Source organism: Nycticebus coucang, chromosome 1, assembly GCF_027406575.1.
Source record: "Nycticebus coucang isolate mNycCou1 chromosome 1, mNycCou1.pri, whole genome shotgun sequence".
In the NCBI taxonomy this organism is placed as follows: domain Eukaryota; kingdom Metazoa; phylum Chordata; class Mammalia; order Primates; family Lorisidae; genus Nycticebus; species Nycticebus coucang.
This window is the reverse complement of record NC_069780.1, coordinates 46772351-46791696: the sequence shown is the minus strand read 5'-3', so window position 1 is coordinate 46791696 and position 19346 is coordinate 46772351. Positions and strand designations below refer to the sequence as shown.

Genomic DNA, 19346 nt, shown 5'->3' with positions numbered 1-19346 from the left:
GCTTAATGAATGTTTCAAACATCAAAACTTTTATAATAACAAGAGATTACATATTTAGTGATTCCATTACAGGTTCTTTAAAAAACAAGAGCTCTACACTTTTAGGTAGTCGTTAAAACTGCATTCTAGTCAGCTTTTATTGCACTTGGTATTATGTATTTATACAAAAGGTACCTTGCTAAGCTTGGGCTTATAGTTAAATAAGGTACTTCTATAATAAAAAAAATTTAAAAGCAAAAAAGAGTGAAAAGAGGGATTATGAATGTGACTTTATTCAGAGTTGGCATATTCTCCTGCATTTATGTCTTAGATTTCCAGTTTTTGTTTCTCTCTCTCTCTCTTTTTCTCCTGTTTCCCCTTAGTGTTCTTCAGTGTGCAGTGAAAAGCAGTCTGAAGGATTCTTCACGACGTTTTCAGTGCTCTGTTTGCAATTCTTCCTTCAGTTCAGCATTGAGGTTTTGTGTCTGAGTTATCAGATGACTGTTATGTAGTTGTGGGTCATTTTTTGCATGCATGCTTTCATGCTTCTTAGGAATTAAGTATCACACAGCTACAGAATTTAAACGCTCTCTTCTTACCTGCAGAGGTAATGCATGAAATGACCCGTAAACTCTACTGGGGAGCATGTATTACAGACGCTCACTGTAATGTTTGCATTTTGTAGGTGTGTCTTCACCATTTCTTCTCCCTGTTCCCTTTTGCTGGTTGCCTTGTAGTTTTGAGCAGCATCAGGAGACTTGCCGGAGGGATGCCAGGTTCGTGTGTAAGGCCAACAGCTGTGGAAAGAGGCTGAAGAGCAAGGATGCCCTGAAAAGACACCAGGAAAATGTTCACACTGGTGAGGACTCATTGGAGCATCATTTTTCAAGGGGCTTCCTTTCCCCAGGCTGCAGTGATCTGTTTTTAATTCTCCTTCTCAAGGAGTGAGCTGGATTTTTCATTGTGTTTCACGCAGATGTGCAGCTCTGGCAGTGGTTTTTTTTTTTTCACTGAACACTATTGCTTTTTTCAGTTGATTTCAGCAGCTTTTGTCATTTTTCCCATCTCTGCATTATTCATAACTATAAACTTTATCTAGAGTCTACTTATGCTTGTTATAACTAGTTATGCTTGGTCAGGTGCATTAAGAACTAATATTTTTGTTATATATAATAACAAAAAAACAATTTTAATGTTTTAGCATATGAAATTTATTTTATAAATTGTTACAGTTGATGATTATAGATATATTTTGAAACTATCAAGTGATGCCCTTCTGCCTTACAATAACATCTGATTTTTTTTAAATGCTTAGAGTTCTATATCAAAGAAAATCCCTGACTACATTTTGACACAGAAACTGAATACATATAGATTAATAAAAAATACTACTTGAATTCTTTTTAATGGCTAGCAAAACAGTAAAACAAATATATAAAATGTGTATGTCACTTAGATTTTATCTGCTTAGCACATAGTAGGCCATCGGTAAATGTATTTAAGTTTAGCGATCGGATATGTTGTAGTGATTTGAATGGATAGCTGTATCGCCACAGTGAACTTTTTATTTCCTCAGTGTCTTTTTACTTCCTCATATTCTTCTGTGTAGATGCTTTTCTCATGTTGACTTTTGTCCTTGGCTTCTGGGAAGTGGATAGAACTTAGAGCTGTGTCTCTGGACATGGAGGGAAGTGGATTTCTTTTCTCCCTTCTTGTTTATTCTCATATTTAGGTGCAAAGGACGGTCTGTATCCAGTGTTTGTGTCCTATGTTTGTTCATTGTCCAGAGAGTGTCTACTTTAATAATAAAGTTATAGAGGCCAGTGTGAATATGACTGCTGGCTCCAACTGTGCGTCTTTGGTTTTGGCTACACGTTAAGTGGGAGCTTTGCATGACAGCTTTGGGTGGCTAACGGAGGGCCTTGCGAAATACACCTTCAGGTTGGTGCCCATTACTAGGACTCTACAGTGTTCTGGTTTCTTTCTTTCCTTTTGAAGAATATACAGCTGATTTGGGGAAGATGGTATTTTTCTGAATTTGGTACACTTAAGGCCCTTCCCTCTGGTTGCAAAAGGCAAGCGTAATGTTTTGATAGACTTGTCATCGTCTTTTTTTTTTTTTTTATTCTGTTCTAGTTAAAATGCTGTTCTTAATTTGATTCATCTATGTTTGCAATATATTGTAACAGAACTTTCATGTCAGTTTTAAAGTTAACTTTGCTGAATTAAGTAAAAAACCAGATGCATGCTGAAACTCTGGAAACTTGGATTTTTGTTACTAAGCAGATGGTCTAGTAAGCTATAAGTAAAATTTCTTTGAGACTTCTTATAATTGGCCTCGGATATTATAATATTATTTATTCTGGAAATTCATGGTGATCTTGTAAGAAATAAATCATAAAAGGAAATTTTGTTTTCTTATTTTTTCTATGTTGTGGATCATATAAAATGTGAAATCTTGCTGTATTTTAGCTGAAGGTCACTATGCCTTATCTTTTGCTGGGGTTGTACGTAATTTCACTCTCATTCATAGTTTCTCTGCTGCTTCTCCCCTTTCTGCCGTGAGCTACACAGGCATTTTGGGAAAGACTGTTCCCTATTGGGAATAGCAAGAGGAGCAATACTTATATACACAGTATATGGGTATAGAATGTTTTATTATAGAAAGGCCAAGGTATTCACGGAATGAGGTCTTGCAGCTTTCACTTAGGATGGCAAATGTTCCCTGTTAGATGATATGAATTGAAGGCACTGAGAGGAGCGGAGCTGATCTTTTAAATATGAATCACATTTTGCCATAGAAACCATAATATGTGGTAGGTAGGTTTTCAGACCAGTTCCTAAAAGCTCATTTAACTTACCATATCTTGAAACTTGAGTACTTAAATGACTGTGTGTTCTGTACAGTTGTATTGATTTCTTTCGCCATCATCGACTACTCTAAGTAATATCTTCTCGAATCCTCTGTAAGTTAAATCTGCACTGGCTACAGAGGCTTTGTAGATAGATGATGTTGTTCCTGAACCTGTGGAAGCTAGCAGGGTGATGAGAATCTTCACAGTTGCCCAGTAGACACAAAGTAAGAGGGGTGAGTTCCTCAACCCACTTTCCCTCTTTTTCTTTTGCTCAGATTCAGAGAGATTTTGTATTTATAGGAGATAGTATCTGCCTCCATTCTTTGATGAAGAGTATAAGCTTCTCCTGTATTTTTTCTCACAGGAACTAGGACTTCACTTCTAGGATGAAGAATAGGAGAAGACATGAGGAGAAAAGGGAATGCTAAAGGGTGGGGCTGGGGGTTTGATGTCTTACCTTTGAATCTGTAGGACAGGAGGAGCGGTGTGGTGGGAGCACAGGAGGTCAAGTGAGAGGCTGGTTGGAGAAATCTGCTCTCTCTTCCCCTCAGACTTCCTAGTGGGAAAGGATAGGACCTCGTCTCAAGGAGGGATGGGATGGGTTGATAAAGGATTATGGCTGGAAGATGAACAATCCCAACTAGTGGGAGCTGGAAAAGAGGGAATATTCTTTTTCCAGTGGCCTCTCATGTGTAATAGATATGTATGGGGAATTGATAACCAAAATACATGCTATCAGATACTCATTTAGCTTGGGAGAATTCTCCTTTAGTAGCCATATTACTTGTCAATCACTAAGAAAAAAATTTTTGGCTATAATATTTAGTGTACTGTAATAACAACAGGACATTAAATGAAGTAGGTACCTTGATAACAACACAACAATTTATATTTTCTGTTTTCTAAAAGCATGCTTCTCTTTCATAATCATAGTCCTGTACTAAAATCACATCACTTGTAATATTGGGTTTTACTTGTTTTGGATTTGCTTCAAGGTAATAGGGGACTGGGGGAGTGTGCGGGGTTGAGGTGAGGGGAGCAGTGGCCATGGATTCATCGTTGTTGGGCTAGGTAATAGAGATGTGGTGGTTCATTATACTATGGACTTTTTTTTTGTATATTTGAAATCAGCCAATGAAAAGTTGATGAACTATTTTGTGGTTATTATTGTGGTACAGGTGATACTATATTATATCACTTTAAAAAAATGTTTCACTCACTTTTTCTGTAACCACTGTGAAATGTGAAATGAGCTACTATAAGTACAATCACTGTGTAAGAAGACAAAATTGGGCTTTGTTTGGATTTGTGTAATTATATGAATTGCCAACATAATGTTTTATTGTATTTTATTTCTTAATACTAATTTGATACTACATATTCTCATAGATTTTATAAGAGTCTGGTACTAAAAGGAAAAAAAAATCTATGAATTTTATCTTTTAAAAGCCTAGCTAATTAAATAAAATATTCTATTAACATGTAAAATTTATGAATTGATAAAGTCCCAGTTTTTAAAATTTTTATTTTATTTATTTTTTTATTTTTGAGACAGAGTCTCACTTTGTCGCCCTTCGTAGAGTGCTGTGACATCACAGCTCACAGCAACCTCAAACTCTCGGGCTCAGGCAATTCTCTTCCCTCAGCCTCCTAAGTATCTGGGACTACAGGCGCCCGCCACAATGCCTGGTTATTATTATTATTATTATTATTTTTAGAGACGAGGTCTCATTCTGGCTCAGGCTGGTCTCAAACCTGTGAGCTCAGGCAATCCGCCTGCCTCAGCCTCCCAGGCATGAGTCACTGGGCTGGTCTCCACTTTTTAAAAAATAAACATATTTAGTTAATTTTGATTTGAATTCTTTGTGGATCCATGCTTTTGTCTTTTAATACCATACAGTAATAAGTACGTGGAAAAGTGAAAGGCCTATTTTATATGCGTAGAAAGTAATATGTGAAATTGAAGATTTTCAGATTTAAAAAGAAAGGGTTTAAAATACAACTTACTTTTGAATTTAACATATATGTCTACAACACTGAATAGTTTAGAATTCTAAATTGTGAAGATTAAATTATGTATCACCTAGAAAAACTATCTGTTTCTCCTCTTAATGGTCTCATTTAAATCACGATGGCATTTTATTTCTATTTTAGGAGATCCTAAGAAAAAGCTCGTATGTTCAGTATGCAATAAAAAGTGTTCATCAGCATCCAGCCTACAGGAGCATAGAAAGGTCAGTAAGTTAAATATTGACTGTCATCACAGTATAAGATCTTTGGTCGTTTATAGTGTCTGCCATGTAAGTTTTTAGTTGATTTTTTTTCTGTCGTTAAGACAGAGCTATGTCATTAACTGAAGTACTAATGTATTCTAGAGTGCAAGACCAACATGCAGAAAAGTAAAGGATAGTTTTAATTGTTTATTGTTATTCAGAGTTAGTAGAAATATTTCTTCAATGTGAAGTATCATGGTTAGTTGAGTTCTTCATTTATAATACCCTACCTTGGTTTTAAGCTTTATAAGTTGCTGTTTGTTCAGGAAATACAAATCTATGAGGAAACTATATATTTTATGTATTTATACATGTGTTGGGGTGTGGCATTTGGGTACTAAAATGTATATTATGGTTTAGTCTGGAACAACAAAGACAACTGCAGTATTTTTACATTAAATAATGTAATACTGTGATGTAATTAATAATAATATGAGTTGCCAATATAATGTTCAGTGGACTTGATTTTACTTTCTGCCATTTTTTCCTCATTAATGTGATTAAGCATACACTCATAGATTTGTATACCCCAATCTGTTATTAGCAGAAACAAATGATTATACTAGGAAAAAAATAAAATTAGCATTTTTTAATAAATATGTGTTGCTAATTTATTATTTTGATGTGAAAACAATTGATCTGAAAAATAAATAGCAACTATTAACTCTAACAACCTTAGCAATTAATTAATTGAATTTATAATAAATTAGAATTAAAGTAGAATTTAAATTTTTGTTTGCATCATGACTGGGTCCAACTATTCCTATTGTATTTATTATTTTAACAAAGATACATGATTTTTTAAAAAATTTTCTAGTTTTATGTAATTTTTTAAATATCTAGGTGCCTGAAATATTTTATTTCAGTGATTTTATGCCAAAGGAGAAGGGAGATGGTATTAGTCATTAGCGAAAGCCAAATTTTCCTTGTGTTGTTTTGTACTACAAATTTTATCTCTTTGCTTATGCCTGTATATAGCTGCATTCTTATTTGATTTGACAAGACTTAAAATTCATATGATTTTTTTTAATCCAGTTGCTAATGCCATGTGCTCTGGATTTAACTTTTTAACGTACAAGCTAATTAAATTATTGTGTTATATCCTGTTTGTTGAGTGATTTTGAAATTATTGTGTTATATCCTATTATTGAGGGATTTTGATTTTTAGGGAGAAGAAATAGGAGTCAGAGCAGTGGCCTCTTTTTTATCTGTCACTAACCTTCCACGTAATATGGGTCTTTGTTTTCTCATTTATGAAACAAGATATTGAACTGATTGGTGTTATGTTATTTATTTATTTTTTTTTTCTGAGTGCTATGGAACTACTTTTTTTCCCCTCCAGTTTCCAAGTGATAATTTTGTCAGATTGTTTACATTTAATGTTAGCTAAAAGGCTGAGAAATGGTCAGATTGCTCTTTTTTTTTTGGAGACAGACAGTCTCACTTTGTTGCCCTTGGTAGAGTGCAGTGGCGTTATAGCTTACAGCAACCTCTAAGTCTTGGGCTCAAAAGATGAGATTGTTTAAAAATATGAACTGTTTCACAAACTTGTGTGCTATCCTTGTGCAGGGTCCATGCAAATCTTCTCTTCTCTTTGTCATTTTGATTTTAGGATATATGCTGCCAAAGTGAGCATTGAGATTGCGTTTAAAAGTTGTTTTGCACAGAATGCCAATCCAGAGGATAATTCTTTTAGGCGTTTCTTTCTCCTGCCCTGTCATCTTTATGGCTTCTGAAGCAGAATGCTAGTCTGAGACAAAAAGATTAAGTCTACTGAAAGAGATTATTTTGTAAATATCCTCTTACCTTTTTAATTCTATGATTTGTTTCTCTGACCTATTTAAATCTTAGAGATTGATATTTAATATATTTTACCAAATAGAGTGTTTCAGCAAAGTTGGCTGTGGAACATATTCTGAAAAATGGTCTCTTCTCTATTTATTTTATTCAAGATATAAGAACTTTTTCCCCCTGAAAGGGATATCTTGGTAGAGAGAAATACTGTTGTCACTGTTGGAATACAGGAACTATAGCTTATGAGTTGTTTTGGCAGAATTTTAATAACTTATTAGTGCAATGAAGTCTTTCTTCCATTACAGCATTGCCCTTCACTTTTTAGCTTTTTTGAATCCATACGCAGCTTTTATTGGTTTCAGTTTTGACTGTTTTTATAGTTGGGTATGTCTAATGTCTAATAGAGTTTAGTTGCAGTATTTCACCTTGCCAGTAGATGGTGCTTTGTGACAATGTCAAGTTATAGTATGGTACAGTATTTTAAATTACTGTATATTATCCTATAGTACAATAAGGTATATTATAATTCTTCTTAAAAAGTATTTAATTTGGGGCTTCAAATTCTAAGATATTACTCTCCAGATGGATTTACTAAATTGGAAATTTTGTAAAAATTTTAAAAAGTATGCTTTACTTAGGATTAGGAATAAATGGTATTACCGGTCATTTCATTTTAAATTTGATTGTGTTATTAAGACTTTTTAGGAGTTTTGAACTATCTTGGGCTTGAATTTTACACTATAAGTGAGATAATCAATGCAGAAATGCTTTTATGTATACTAAAGGCTATTTAGTAATTTTGAGAATATCAATTCAATTCCACCTTAAAAAATATTTTATGCTTCAGAAGCCATGAGAGTTAAGAAGTGAACAAATATTTTGCAGTTGCCATTTAATATGTAGATTAATAATTTAAAAAATTAGGTATAAATAAAACCTTAACCTTAAAATAAAAATAAGCTAAATAAAAATTTTCATTTATGGATGGCTCAGAATACATAGCATTTTGTAGCATACCTTGTTTGTCAAATAAAAATTTTCGTTTATGTATGGCTTAGAATGCATAGCATTGTGCAGCATGTCTTGTTTGTCACTAGAACGGCATACAGTGTTATGCATTACAGAAACATAGTTTGAGAATATAAATGTTTAAATAAACATTGTACATCATATCATTGCTTTTCAAACATAGGTGTTCAGCTGAAGCCAGTGGAGGTCTTTGATGATTGAAGAGGCTGTCTTTAACATATCTCAGGCTAGACATTTTCCTTCTGTGCTATGTGGTACTAGTGTTCTGACTACTTGTGCAGGTAGTTGTACAAATTCCTTGCTGCTTTCTAGGGAACTGTGGTACTCTTTGGACTCCAGGTATCCCCTGATCAAGATTCTAGATGCCACTGCACCTAAGGAAGGCATCCAGTGAGATGACCTCTTTTGTTTTCTGCCTTGTGTCTCTACTTTTCTTTCCCCTGCCTTTCATAACTGAGTTTATTAAACCACTAAGAGTCAGACCTGACAGAAGGATAGGCAGATTGGCAGCCTTCGATCTGCCAGGTGCTTGGGCATAGGACTAAGGTGTAGGGTGTGGGATCTGCAAACCTTGCTGTAGCATCTTCTTCCATGGATCAGGAGAACTATTTAGCAGGAGTCAACCTAGGCCTCTACTCTATTAGTCGTGCACTGGCCCAGTTCAGGGTCTTCTGCCTTGATCCTTTGTACCGTCCTTAGTTATTCTGTAGGCATCACCACCACCTTGACTTCTTGGAGAAAGGCTTTTGTCTGGGGTTTAGTGTTGTGATTTGGACCTTTAATGAGATTGATTGGAAACATGACTTTCCCCAAACCACTTTTGAATGTTCAGCAAAATCGTGTGCTATTCTTGTTCATGGAGATGATCAGCATTTCTAATACAAGGGTCATACAATATATTCCTTTTACAATTGAGTACATTGTTTCTGATAGTAAACTGGGCTTCTACCTTTCCTACCATCTCTTCAGTCTCTTTGTTTTAGTATCTGGGAGGGAAAGAACTAATGTAATGTTTAATCATATAATAATATTTGTATTAGCTAAATGTTTGCTGAAGTCATATCTTCCTTTATTATATTTTTAAAATAAATTTTATTGTTTATATTTAAAGTATGAACAGGATGTTATGAGACACATACATGATAAAGTGGTTGTGTTAGTGAAACCTTAACACATCCTTTATCTCACACAGTTACCAGTTATTCCTCAATTGTCATTGTCACCCCAATGACAAGAATAGCTATAATCTCTCAAATACAATATACTGTTATTAACTATAATCCTCATGTTTTATATTAGATCTACAGATTATTTTACATATCTGCTACTTTGTATCCTTTGGCTTATATTTTTCCTTTTTTAAATTTTAAATCATGATCTTTCTGTCATATGAGTCTTTATTGGGAACTAACTGCTTTTCAGAATCATTTGTCTTCTGGTCTTTCACTGTAATTAAATGTTTTGCTTTGTAATATATACTTTTAAGCCTAAAATATTGTTGGTTATTGTAAAGGGAATATTATTACCTGCAGGTTATATATTTATTTCTAAGTCTAAATTTTTATACAACATAGAGTTAGAATTACTGGTTATAAGTTTTTACAGACTACAAATTTAATATGTACTAATTAAGTCAGGTGTATTAAATATTTGAGGATTGTGAATCTTGTTTTCTTTTAGTGATATGCTTTTACTACACAACTTATGTTCATTGTGTTTTCAATTTATATTGGATAGTATGAATACATTAGGGCTGAGTTATAATGTGTAGTTTGGATATTACAGTAGCAACTGTCCACATGTTTACACTTTTGCTTGAGCTGTATATATAACATATTAGGATTTGACAGTTGATTTAGCTATCAATTTAACCTTTTCAGATTCATGAGATATTTGATTGCCAAGAATGTATGAAGAAATTTATTTCAGCTAATCAGCTAAAACGTCATATGATCACCCATTCAGGTAAACTGTGTGCTTTTGCTTATACTGAAATCACTACACAAGAATTACTTTGTCATTTTCAGGAGCTCTATGGTGCTCATCAGGAGCCCTGGCTCTAAATTCTAGTTTGGACTTTAAACTAGTCATGTGCTTTTGAACAAGTTACTTAATTCTCTAGACCTAAGTTTATTTATAAAGCAAGGTGATTAGAATAAATGATATTAAACATCTTCAAAGTTACCATATAATTTGTCACCTATTCCTCCTGGAGCCTCAGTTTCTTAAACTTCTCTATGGCTAAGCTCCTCTGTGAAATGGGATATTGGTGCCTGCCTTTCAGACCAGCCACAAAGGTTAAACGAGATCATTTATGGATTGTGCCACATAGTGTCTGACATTTCACAGAGATTCGGCAGTTATAGTTCTAACTTTTCTAGATACTTTGACATTCTAAGATATAATAAATGTTTTAGTGAGGACTTTATCAATATGTTTTGACAGTATAACTTTTCAAAGCCATGGTTTCTTTTTAAGCAAGTTCGTGTTAAGCTCTGAAAATAATTTTTGCTACATGGATTCTGTTTTTAGAGTTTAGGATATCTATAATTTGAGGCCACTGAAGTCAGAATGTTTTTGAATATCCACTTTGGAGATAGTTAAAGGTATTTTAGTTAAGTTAAAATCAGAGATCAATAAAAATTATTGGCTTTCAAGTATACTGTATTTATACACATTTTTTTTTTTTTTAATTTTTTTATTAAATCATAAGTGTATACAATGATATGATTATGGGGCATCATACACTCACTTCATAAACCATTTGACACATTTTTATCCCAGTGGTTAACATAGCCTTTCCGGCGTTATCTCAGTTACTGTGCCAAAACATTTATATTCTACTATACACATTTTTATTTAGTTGTTAATATTATAGGAATATTAAATAAATAGGGATCTTTACATGCCAATCTAGCTGTCTAGTCCCCGCTGAGCATCTGAAGCTGTCCCTCCACAGGGCTCAGACAGCCCAGCAGGAGGCAGCTCTGTCCTTTCTGTTTTATTATCAGGCCACTCCTGGCATTCAGAGCTGTAACTATGATTTACTCACACAGATCAGCACATTTTTCATCTTGAAATAGGACTTCTTTCTTGAATTTAAACTTCTCTATATCTAATTGTAGAGAAGCTGTACTTCTCTATATCTAAGCTGTACATTTAGTTTACAAACTAGGTCTGTAAGAGAATGAGCTCACACTTCATCTTTCCTAACACAAATGACCTGGGTAGTAGATTCTTTTTAGTTGTTTGACCAAGCTTTAGTTTACTTATCTATAAGGAGTAATATAAGGTAAGGATGTTTCCTCTTTTCATCCTTTACATTTATATGGATATGAGATTATCTCCTCTCATTTTTCACAGAAAAACGACCCTATAATTGCGAGATTTGTAATAAGTCTTTTAAGAGGCTTGATCAAGTTGGTGCCCACAAAGTAATACACAGCGAAGATAAACCTTACAAATGCAAGCTTTGTGGAAAGGGATTTGCCCACAGAAATGTTTACAAGAATCACAAGAAGGTAAAAACTTATTAAAATTACTTTTTATCAATTTGCTGATGGGATTTCCAATTGTTTATCTTTTGTATGAGTTTTTGTCTATCTGGGGCACACGATCTATGTATAGGGGAACAGTTGGAGCAGGTCTTCTCCTATGCTGTATCCCCTCACTCAGGCCGTGACTCCTCACGGCCTCCTTTATGTCTTCCATTCCCTACTGAGATTGTCCTTCTAGGCAAACGTGCAGGCGTCCTCAAACTTTTTAAACAGGGGTCCAATACACTGTCCCTCAGACCGTTGGAGGGCCGGACTGTAGTTTAAAAAAACAAACAAACTGTGAACAAATTCCTACGCACACTGCACATATCTTATTTTGAAGTAAAAAAACAAAACGGGAACAAATACAATCACATTGCCTCATGTGGCCCGCAGGCTGCAGTTTGAGGACCCCTGGTAGCACTTCCAAACTCTCAGCTGCTAAATCAACTTGTGGGCCTTGGGGTTGCGCTAATTGTGAAATACTTATTGTCTTCCTCCTCTCCATAAAGCTTGACAGTCTTGTCTGTGTTACCTTTTGAAATTCTCTTTGTCTTTGCATCCTTGTAGTAATTTGCTAGGTTTTTCTGCCAGTTTCTTCCAACATTTTTGGTTTCTCTTCCTCCCCAGGAGGTTATCCTGGCTGCCTGGGCTGGGGATTTCTTTTGTGTTCCCTCTCCCTAAGACACATCAACTTTAGCCATGACTTCTGCTATTAGCTCCAGGCTGATGAATGTTTTTTTTTTTTTTTTTTAATTGCTTGCTTAGTACATAAATGGACATCTTTTTGACACGATGCATTCAGCATGCCCAGAATGACTTCTTCATTCTCTTTCCCCTGACAACTTCTTTTTTGGAGTTTCCCCTTTCTGTCAATGGCAGAATTGTACGATTGTTTCAGTCTCTTTCTTCAGTCTTGGCCTCTTTATATATTTGAGGCCACCGAAGTCATAATGTTTTTGAATACCCACTTTGTTTGGAGATAGTTAAAGGTATTTTAGTTAAGTTCTAATTCTAATTTTATAAAATTAGAATCCAAATCATAAAGACTCTGTCCTTTGTATTAATCTCTTCACCTTCACAATCATCTCTTTCTTGACCGCTGCGTTATCTTGATTGTTTCTCTTGTGGATTACTTTAATACTTACCTAATTAGGCTTCTTGGTATTTATCACTTACTGCAATCCATGCTACCTGGTGAATTGTTCCAAAGCATAAGTCTGGTACATCCACGCGTTCCCTAATGTTGTAAGTAGGTTTCCAGTGCCTGTGTATGTAATAGTGTGCACGCCTTCTGTCATCCAGAGTTCTTTCCATGGTGACCTCACCCTATTTGTTTAGCTTTTAGTTCTCATATTGCCTGCATAAGAACATCATGATTTTTGCCTTTCTTCAGTGTGACCTAACTTTTCTTTTCAAGTTATAATCTCTTAGTTTCTTCTGTCAATTTTTGTTTTTCATTTCTTACATACTCTACCTTTTCTTCAGAATGTATTAGTTTTAACTTGATCTTTGTATAGATAATACATAATTGAATTGAATCCAAGAGATTTGTCCAAAGATCTGTAACATCTTAGAAACACTTGTGCCTATATAATTGTGAATTGACAAATATTTGCTTATTGATTTTGGTTGATATATTTTAGCATGCTATTAAATAAATGTCTATAATTCTTAAAAAATACCTTGTTACTTATTTTTTCATTTGTGATATTCCATAGAGATTATAGTCACTTCAGTATTTATGGAGACTTTCCAGTGAAATCATTTTATCTTTTTGAAATCTAAACAGTGATTACATGAATTTCAGTTTTAGTCCATAAAGAAAACTAAAGAGCAGATTAACAGAAGAATAAACAGGTTGATTTGTAGTGTCCCAAATCATCTGTCTAATTTCTTTCTCACCATCTTTATATTCACATCATTATTATATTCAGGAGCAGAATTGTATTCATTACTGCTGCTTTGGAATTACATGACTGTAAAAATTATCCGGGTAGTTTCCTGTTCAGTCTCTGGAACCCTCTAGCTCCTTTCTTTGATGAAACTGATCTATCCACACTTATAAGTTTTTCACCAGTTTTCCTTATGTTAATATGTCACATGGGAATTTGACACAGGATCTTTGCCCCATCTCTCATAATTTCAGCCATAAATCATATAAAAGTAATAATGATGTCTTGGGAAGGACAGAAATGATGATGTCTGTAATTCCCAAAGTAGAAAGCACATTCAGTCCTTCTGCTCTAGATAAATGCGTTTCTTTCTGAGTTATGATATTAGCATATGTTTGGTGAAAATATTGGAAATGTTCCCCAAGAATCATGTAGAAACAGCAGATAATTTGTTGGTTAGTTAGGAAACTGAAAAATAAGAATAGACAATGAAAATCAGAATGGGACAGAGTCATTGTGATCTTTATCACATAGCATGTCTAAGGGTTGGTATTTAACAAAAGTAATTCTTTTTTTTTGAGTATGTAACCTATGGATATGCTTACTATAGTTAAGTTACTTTGTCTTTCAACATTTAAACTTCCTTGAAAAAAATGAGTTTTGTTTTTTTTTTTTTATTGTTGGGGATTCATTGAGGGTACAATAAGCCAGGTTACACTGATTGCAATTGTTAGGTTAAGTCCCTCTTGCAATCATGTCTTGCCCCCATAAGTGTGACACACACCAAGGCCCCACCCCTCTCCCTCCGTCCCTCTTTCTGCTTCCCCCCCCATAACCTTAATTGTCATTAATTGTCCTCATATCAAAATTGAGTACATAGGATTCATGCTTCTCCATTCTTGTGATGCTTTACAAAGAATAATGTCTTACACGTCCATCCAGGTTAATACGAAGGATGTAAAATCTCCAATTCTCAGCACCTTTAATAATTTCATTCAAGTACAGAGGATGTGTGCTTTTATTTTTTATTTTTATTATTGGGGATTCATTGAGAGTACAAGAAACCAGGTTACACTGATTGCATTTGTTAGGTAAAGTCCCTCTTACAATTGTGCCTTGCCCCCAAAAGGTGTGTTACACACTGAGACCCCCCCCGTCCCTCCTTCCCTCTCTCTGCTCTTCCTTTCCCCCACCCCATTCCTCCTTTTTTGTTGTAATTATGATGGTGCATAGTGAAATTTTGAAGGTATGATTTCTACTTTTACAACTTATTTCATCATCTCAGTCTGAGAATTGAAAAGCAATTCTCATTGCATTTTAGCAATTGTGGGAAAACTTATGCTTCTTTTTTACAATTCCTTCTGAAATGCCTATATATATTTTTCATACATTTTCTATTTGACTACCTGGCTATTTTCTCATGGATTGCTAGGAGTTCTCCATATATTGAAAGTATTAATCTTTTGCTTATGATTCTTCCCCCATCTACCAACTTGCATCTTCTGAATAAAGATGTATTACCCTTTATGCTGTCCAAAAATTACATGGATTATGAGATTTATGGCTTCTGAGTCTATTTAGTGCCAGTTTTATATCTTATTTAGAAAACTTTCATACTCTAAGATTATGCAAACATTCATCAGTGTTTTCTAAAATTCTGTTATTTCTTCTTTAGTTAGTATTTTAATCCATCCAGAATTTATTTTTAGATATGGAATGACATATTCGTTCATAAAACCCCTAATGTTGCACAGTTGGGCTCCTCATGTATAAATTTGTTCTTGGACTCCAATTTGTTCCATTTAATCTCTGTTCTCTTGTAATATCATAGTATTATAATAATTGCAGTTTTGATTATATTTTAATATCTGTTGAGCAAGGCCTTCTTTGTAGTTTTTCTTATTTTAAATTCTCTTCTATGGTATTCTGGGAAGATTCCCTTCAGAATTATACTCCGACCACTGCTTCTTTTCTATATTCCTGGAGTTTAATGCTATATATTACAAAACAACCCCTCAGCACAGAAATTCTTTGCATAAACACTTGCTGTTGTGGATGATTTGGTTTGGAAATGTTTTGTTCTTTTTCCTTTTTGGTGGAAAAATCAAAACAAAAACATAGCTGATTTTCTTCTGTTGTCACTAAATTAATTCTGTACTATCAGTACATTTCTGTCTTTCATGTATTGCAATATTATTAAGTCATAATATGGAGATCTTCTCTGCATCATTTTTAATTTTGATTCTCTCTGAAATTCTGCCAAGTTGGTAGACTTATTTCCAGCTCACAATTTCTATTAGAAGATGATTAAATCAAATAGGACTGGGAAAATAACCTTAGGTTGGGAAGAACCAGAGATCTGGTGATGACTTTTCATAAAAGATAATGAAAACTTTAAAAAAGTAGACTCTGTGCCTCACAGAGCACAGCAAATAGCGAGAAGCATGTTAGTGTGGACCTTCTGCATACAGGTAAGGAATTTTAAATGATGTCAATAATCTTAGTAGGTAGTAACGATCTTAGGAGCTATGTTAAATGGAAAATTAATATGTTTTGAAAAATGATAACTTTTTTTTGTTACAGAGCAGTTCATGTCCTACCAGAAAATGCCACACACCTGAACCAATGCAAACTAGAAATGTAGAGTTAAGAGCTGTGTGTGGTACTGTGTGCTGTGCACACTGAAGGGCAGTGTTTTCAGTATGAAGTGGGCTTGGAACATGGTAAATCGTGTTCTATATTTAACATTAGAAAACTGACTCTAAGCTCTGATCTTTTGACTTCAGTTAATATCTTTATTATTCTGAAAAAACAGAGCAGGTAGTTTGTATCAGGGTTTCACTGAGAACATGTCCTCTAGAACATGTCAACACTTCAGACAAGTGTGTGGAGGCTTCAACACATGTACATAGGCATGCACCCACACATGCACACACGACACTCACCCACACACCCACACGCACACACAAGCATATTTTAATATTTCTATGTATATATGTATCTATCTATTTATTGTGCCTGACCCAATAGTCACCAAAAGTTTGGAATCCTATTATCATCTTAGTATGTATAAAAATTCTAGGTATTTATGTTACATGAAAACTATACTGAACTGGCATTAATATTTAAAGAGCGTAACTTTTTGATAAGACTTAATTGCCCTATTGTTGTTGGTCTGTTTGTACGTTAGGAATCTGCACTTGCTTCTTTATGGGTGTACCTATATCTCAACAAAAAATTACCAATGTATTTAGTTACCTGCTTAGAAAATGAGTTATTCACTTGAGAAGCTAGTATAGTTACTATGAATTGTTACATATGAGTTTTTAAAATTAGGAAATCTATTCTTATGTGGAAAGTTCTGCTATATAATTACTATAGTGAGTGTGAAAATGGTATCTTCCTGAATGAAGCTGCAGGTATCTGTCATCTGGATAGTTCCATGAAATGACGTGGTTGCTGTTTCTATATATTTAAAGAACTACAGTGTGAAAGAGAGAATAAACTTGTTCTTTTTGGCTTTACGTTAGCTGTAATGAATGGTGGTCAATTGTAAAGTGGCACAACTTTTCACTTAATGGTCAAATGAAGCATGCTTGATTAGAGTTCTGAGATACTGTTTCTTGGCATTTCTGTACAGGGGAAAGTTTCCTGAGTGAGAATCTAAGTTACTGCCTTCTAAGTCTTCTTCTTAAAGTCTGTAGTTATTTGGTTATTTCTTGTCTTTGCAGTGATCGGGAAATACCTAAGGATGTGGGGAGTCGGTAGTTAGCTCCATTGGGATCTAGCTGTGTGCTGATGGAGTTGTGACTTTCCAGCATTGGAAAGGTTGGTCCTGGCTATGCAAGGCAATAATTCTGTAAGAAAATCACCTATATTTTATGCTCTTAACTTCTCTGTGTGGAATGAACTAGCCATTTCTGTACTGAGCTTAAAGAAACTGACTTCTTCACTTTCTTTTCAGTTTCAATTTGTTTTTGGGAAGAGGAAGCCTTTTAAAGAAGCCCGTTATAAATTTAACGGTAACAATTGAATCCACAGACCTTGTAAATAACCAGATGACACACATTTTATGTAGCTTTATGTGGCCCAATGGGACAGTAATATGCTTATGATATACAGACTTGGGTCTTCAATAACAAAACTCTTTTTTTAAATAATAGTTCTAACAAACATACCTCTTGAATTTATTTGATCTTTAGCTATTTCTTCTAATTTTATGATTTTTTTTTTTTTGACAGAGTCTCTCTCACTCTGTAGCCCCAGGCTAAACTGCTGTAGCCTCAGCTTAGCTCAGAGCAACCTCAGATTCCTGGGTTTAAGTGATCCTCCTGCCTCAGCCTCCCAAGTAGCTAGGACCACAAGCACCTGCCACAATGCCTGAATAATTTTTTTATTTTTCATTTTTTATCTTTAGTAGAGGTAGGGTCTCACTCTTGCTCAGATTGGTCTTGAATTCCTGAGCTTAAGCAGTCTCCCCACCTTGGCCTCCCGGAGTGCTAGGATTCATAAGTGAGCCACTTTTCCTAGCCTGTGATAGTTTTCTTGGCTTTGCATATAACCCAAAGAAGAAATACCATTACCAATAAATATGTTACTGTAGGCAATATATGGTACTGATAGTCAAGTTGGTAATTTTTCATTGTAAATGGGCCTGATGAAAATTTTATCCTACTCTTGTGAAATTAATATTTGATCTCTGTGGCTAGAATAATTAACATACACTATGCCAAAAACCTTTTGAAGCATTTTTAAAATTTCAAAATATTACGAAGGCGCAAATATTTTCGTTACATAGGAGCTTTTATAATGCTTAAGTCAGGGCTCTAAGTGTGTCCATTACCTGAAGGGAGTTCATGGCATCTATTAAGTAGGTTTTTACCCTTCCCCTTCCCTCTTCTCTCCCTTCTTAATTTTCAGTGATTTTTACTTCTCCCTGTGCCCATTTGTGCTCAACAATTAGTTCTAGATTATTATAGAGTATGTAGAGTTTGTTTTTCCATTCTTAAGATATTCACTTAGGATGGTGGTCTCCAGTTCCATCCAAATTTCTGTAATAGACATTATTTCTTTCTGTGGCTCCATGGTGGTGTGTGGGTGTATAAACATACATACCACATTTTGTTAATCCACTCATGAATTGACGGACATTTGGATTGATTCCACCTGTTTGCAATTATGGATTGTTCTGCAATAAACATTTGAGTGTAGGTGTCTTTTTGAAAAATGACTTCTTATCCTTTGGGTAGATACCAAGTTGTAGGATTGCTAGATCAAATGGTACGTTTACTTTTATCTCTTTGAGAAATCTTCATATTGTTTTCCATAAAGGTTGTACTAGTTTGCCGTTTCACCAGCAGTGTATAAGACTTCCTTTCTCGTATCCATGCCAGAATCTATTGTTTCTGGACTTTATTAAAAATAGCCATTCTAAAAGGAGTAAGGTACTATCTTCCTGTAGTTTTAATTTGCATTTCTCTAATGATCAATAACATTTTTTCATATGTTGGCCATTTATCTGTCTTCTTTTGCAAAGTTTCTGTTCATGTCTTTTGCCCACATTTTTAATGGGATTTTTTTTGCTGATTTGTTTGAGTTCTTTATAGATTCCAGATATTAGCCCTTTATTGGATGTATAGTTTGTGAGTATTTTCTCTCATTCTGTAGGTTGTCTGTTTGATCTATTGATTATTTCCTTTGCTGTGAAGAGCATTTTAATTTAATCACGTTTTCCCATTTATGTATTGATATTTTTGTTATTGTTGTAATTGCTTTGGGGGTCTTAGGCAGGTATTTTTTTGCCTAGGCTAATATCTAGGAGAGTCTGTTCTGCATTGTCTTCCAGAATTTCTATGCTTTCAAGCCTTAAATTTCAGTTTTTTATCCATCTTTAATTAATTTTTATAAAAGTGGTGAGGAGGGGTCCTCTTTCACTCTTCTGCATGTGGCCATCCAATTTTCCCAGCATCATTTATTGAATAGGTC

At 34.5% G+C, this 19346-nt stretch overlaps 1 protein-coding gene and 1 non-coding gene across 5 annotated transcripts in view; one reads left to right on the top strand and one right to left on the bottom strand.

Annotated features, from left to right (window-relative positions):
• PRDM5 (PR/SET domain 5) overlaps positions 1 to 19346 on the top strand; it is a 243486-nt gene that overhangs the window by 96983 nt on the left and 127157 nt on the right. For 3 of the 4 annotated variants that reach the window (XM_053573313.1, XM_053573353.1, XM_053573458.1), the window contains exons 6-10: positions 363 to 455; positions 717 to 838; positions 4989 to 5068; positions 9811 to 9895; positions 11294 to 11451. In XM_053573313.1, coding sequence (XP_053429288.1) covers positions 363 to 455; positions 717 to 838; positions 4989 to 5068; positions 9811 to 9895; positions 11294 to 11451 — 538 coding nt within the window. The remainder of the gene's footprint in view (positions 1 to 362; positions 456 to 716; positions 839 to 4988; positions 5069 to 9810; positions 9896 to 11293; positions 11452 to 19346) is intronic. The other variant, XM_053573370.1, reaches the window with a different exon arrangement.
• LOC128592661 (U6 spliceosomal RNA) lies at positions 6632 to 6743 on the bottom strand. The gene has a single exon (XR_008381963.1). It is a non-coding gene; the product is annotated as a U6 spliceosomal RNA (small nuclear RNA).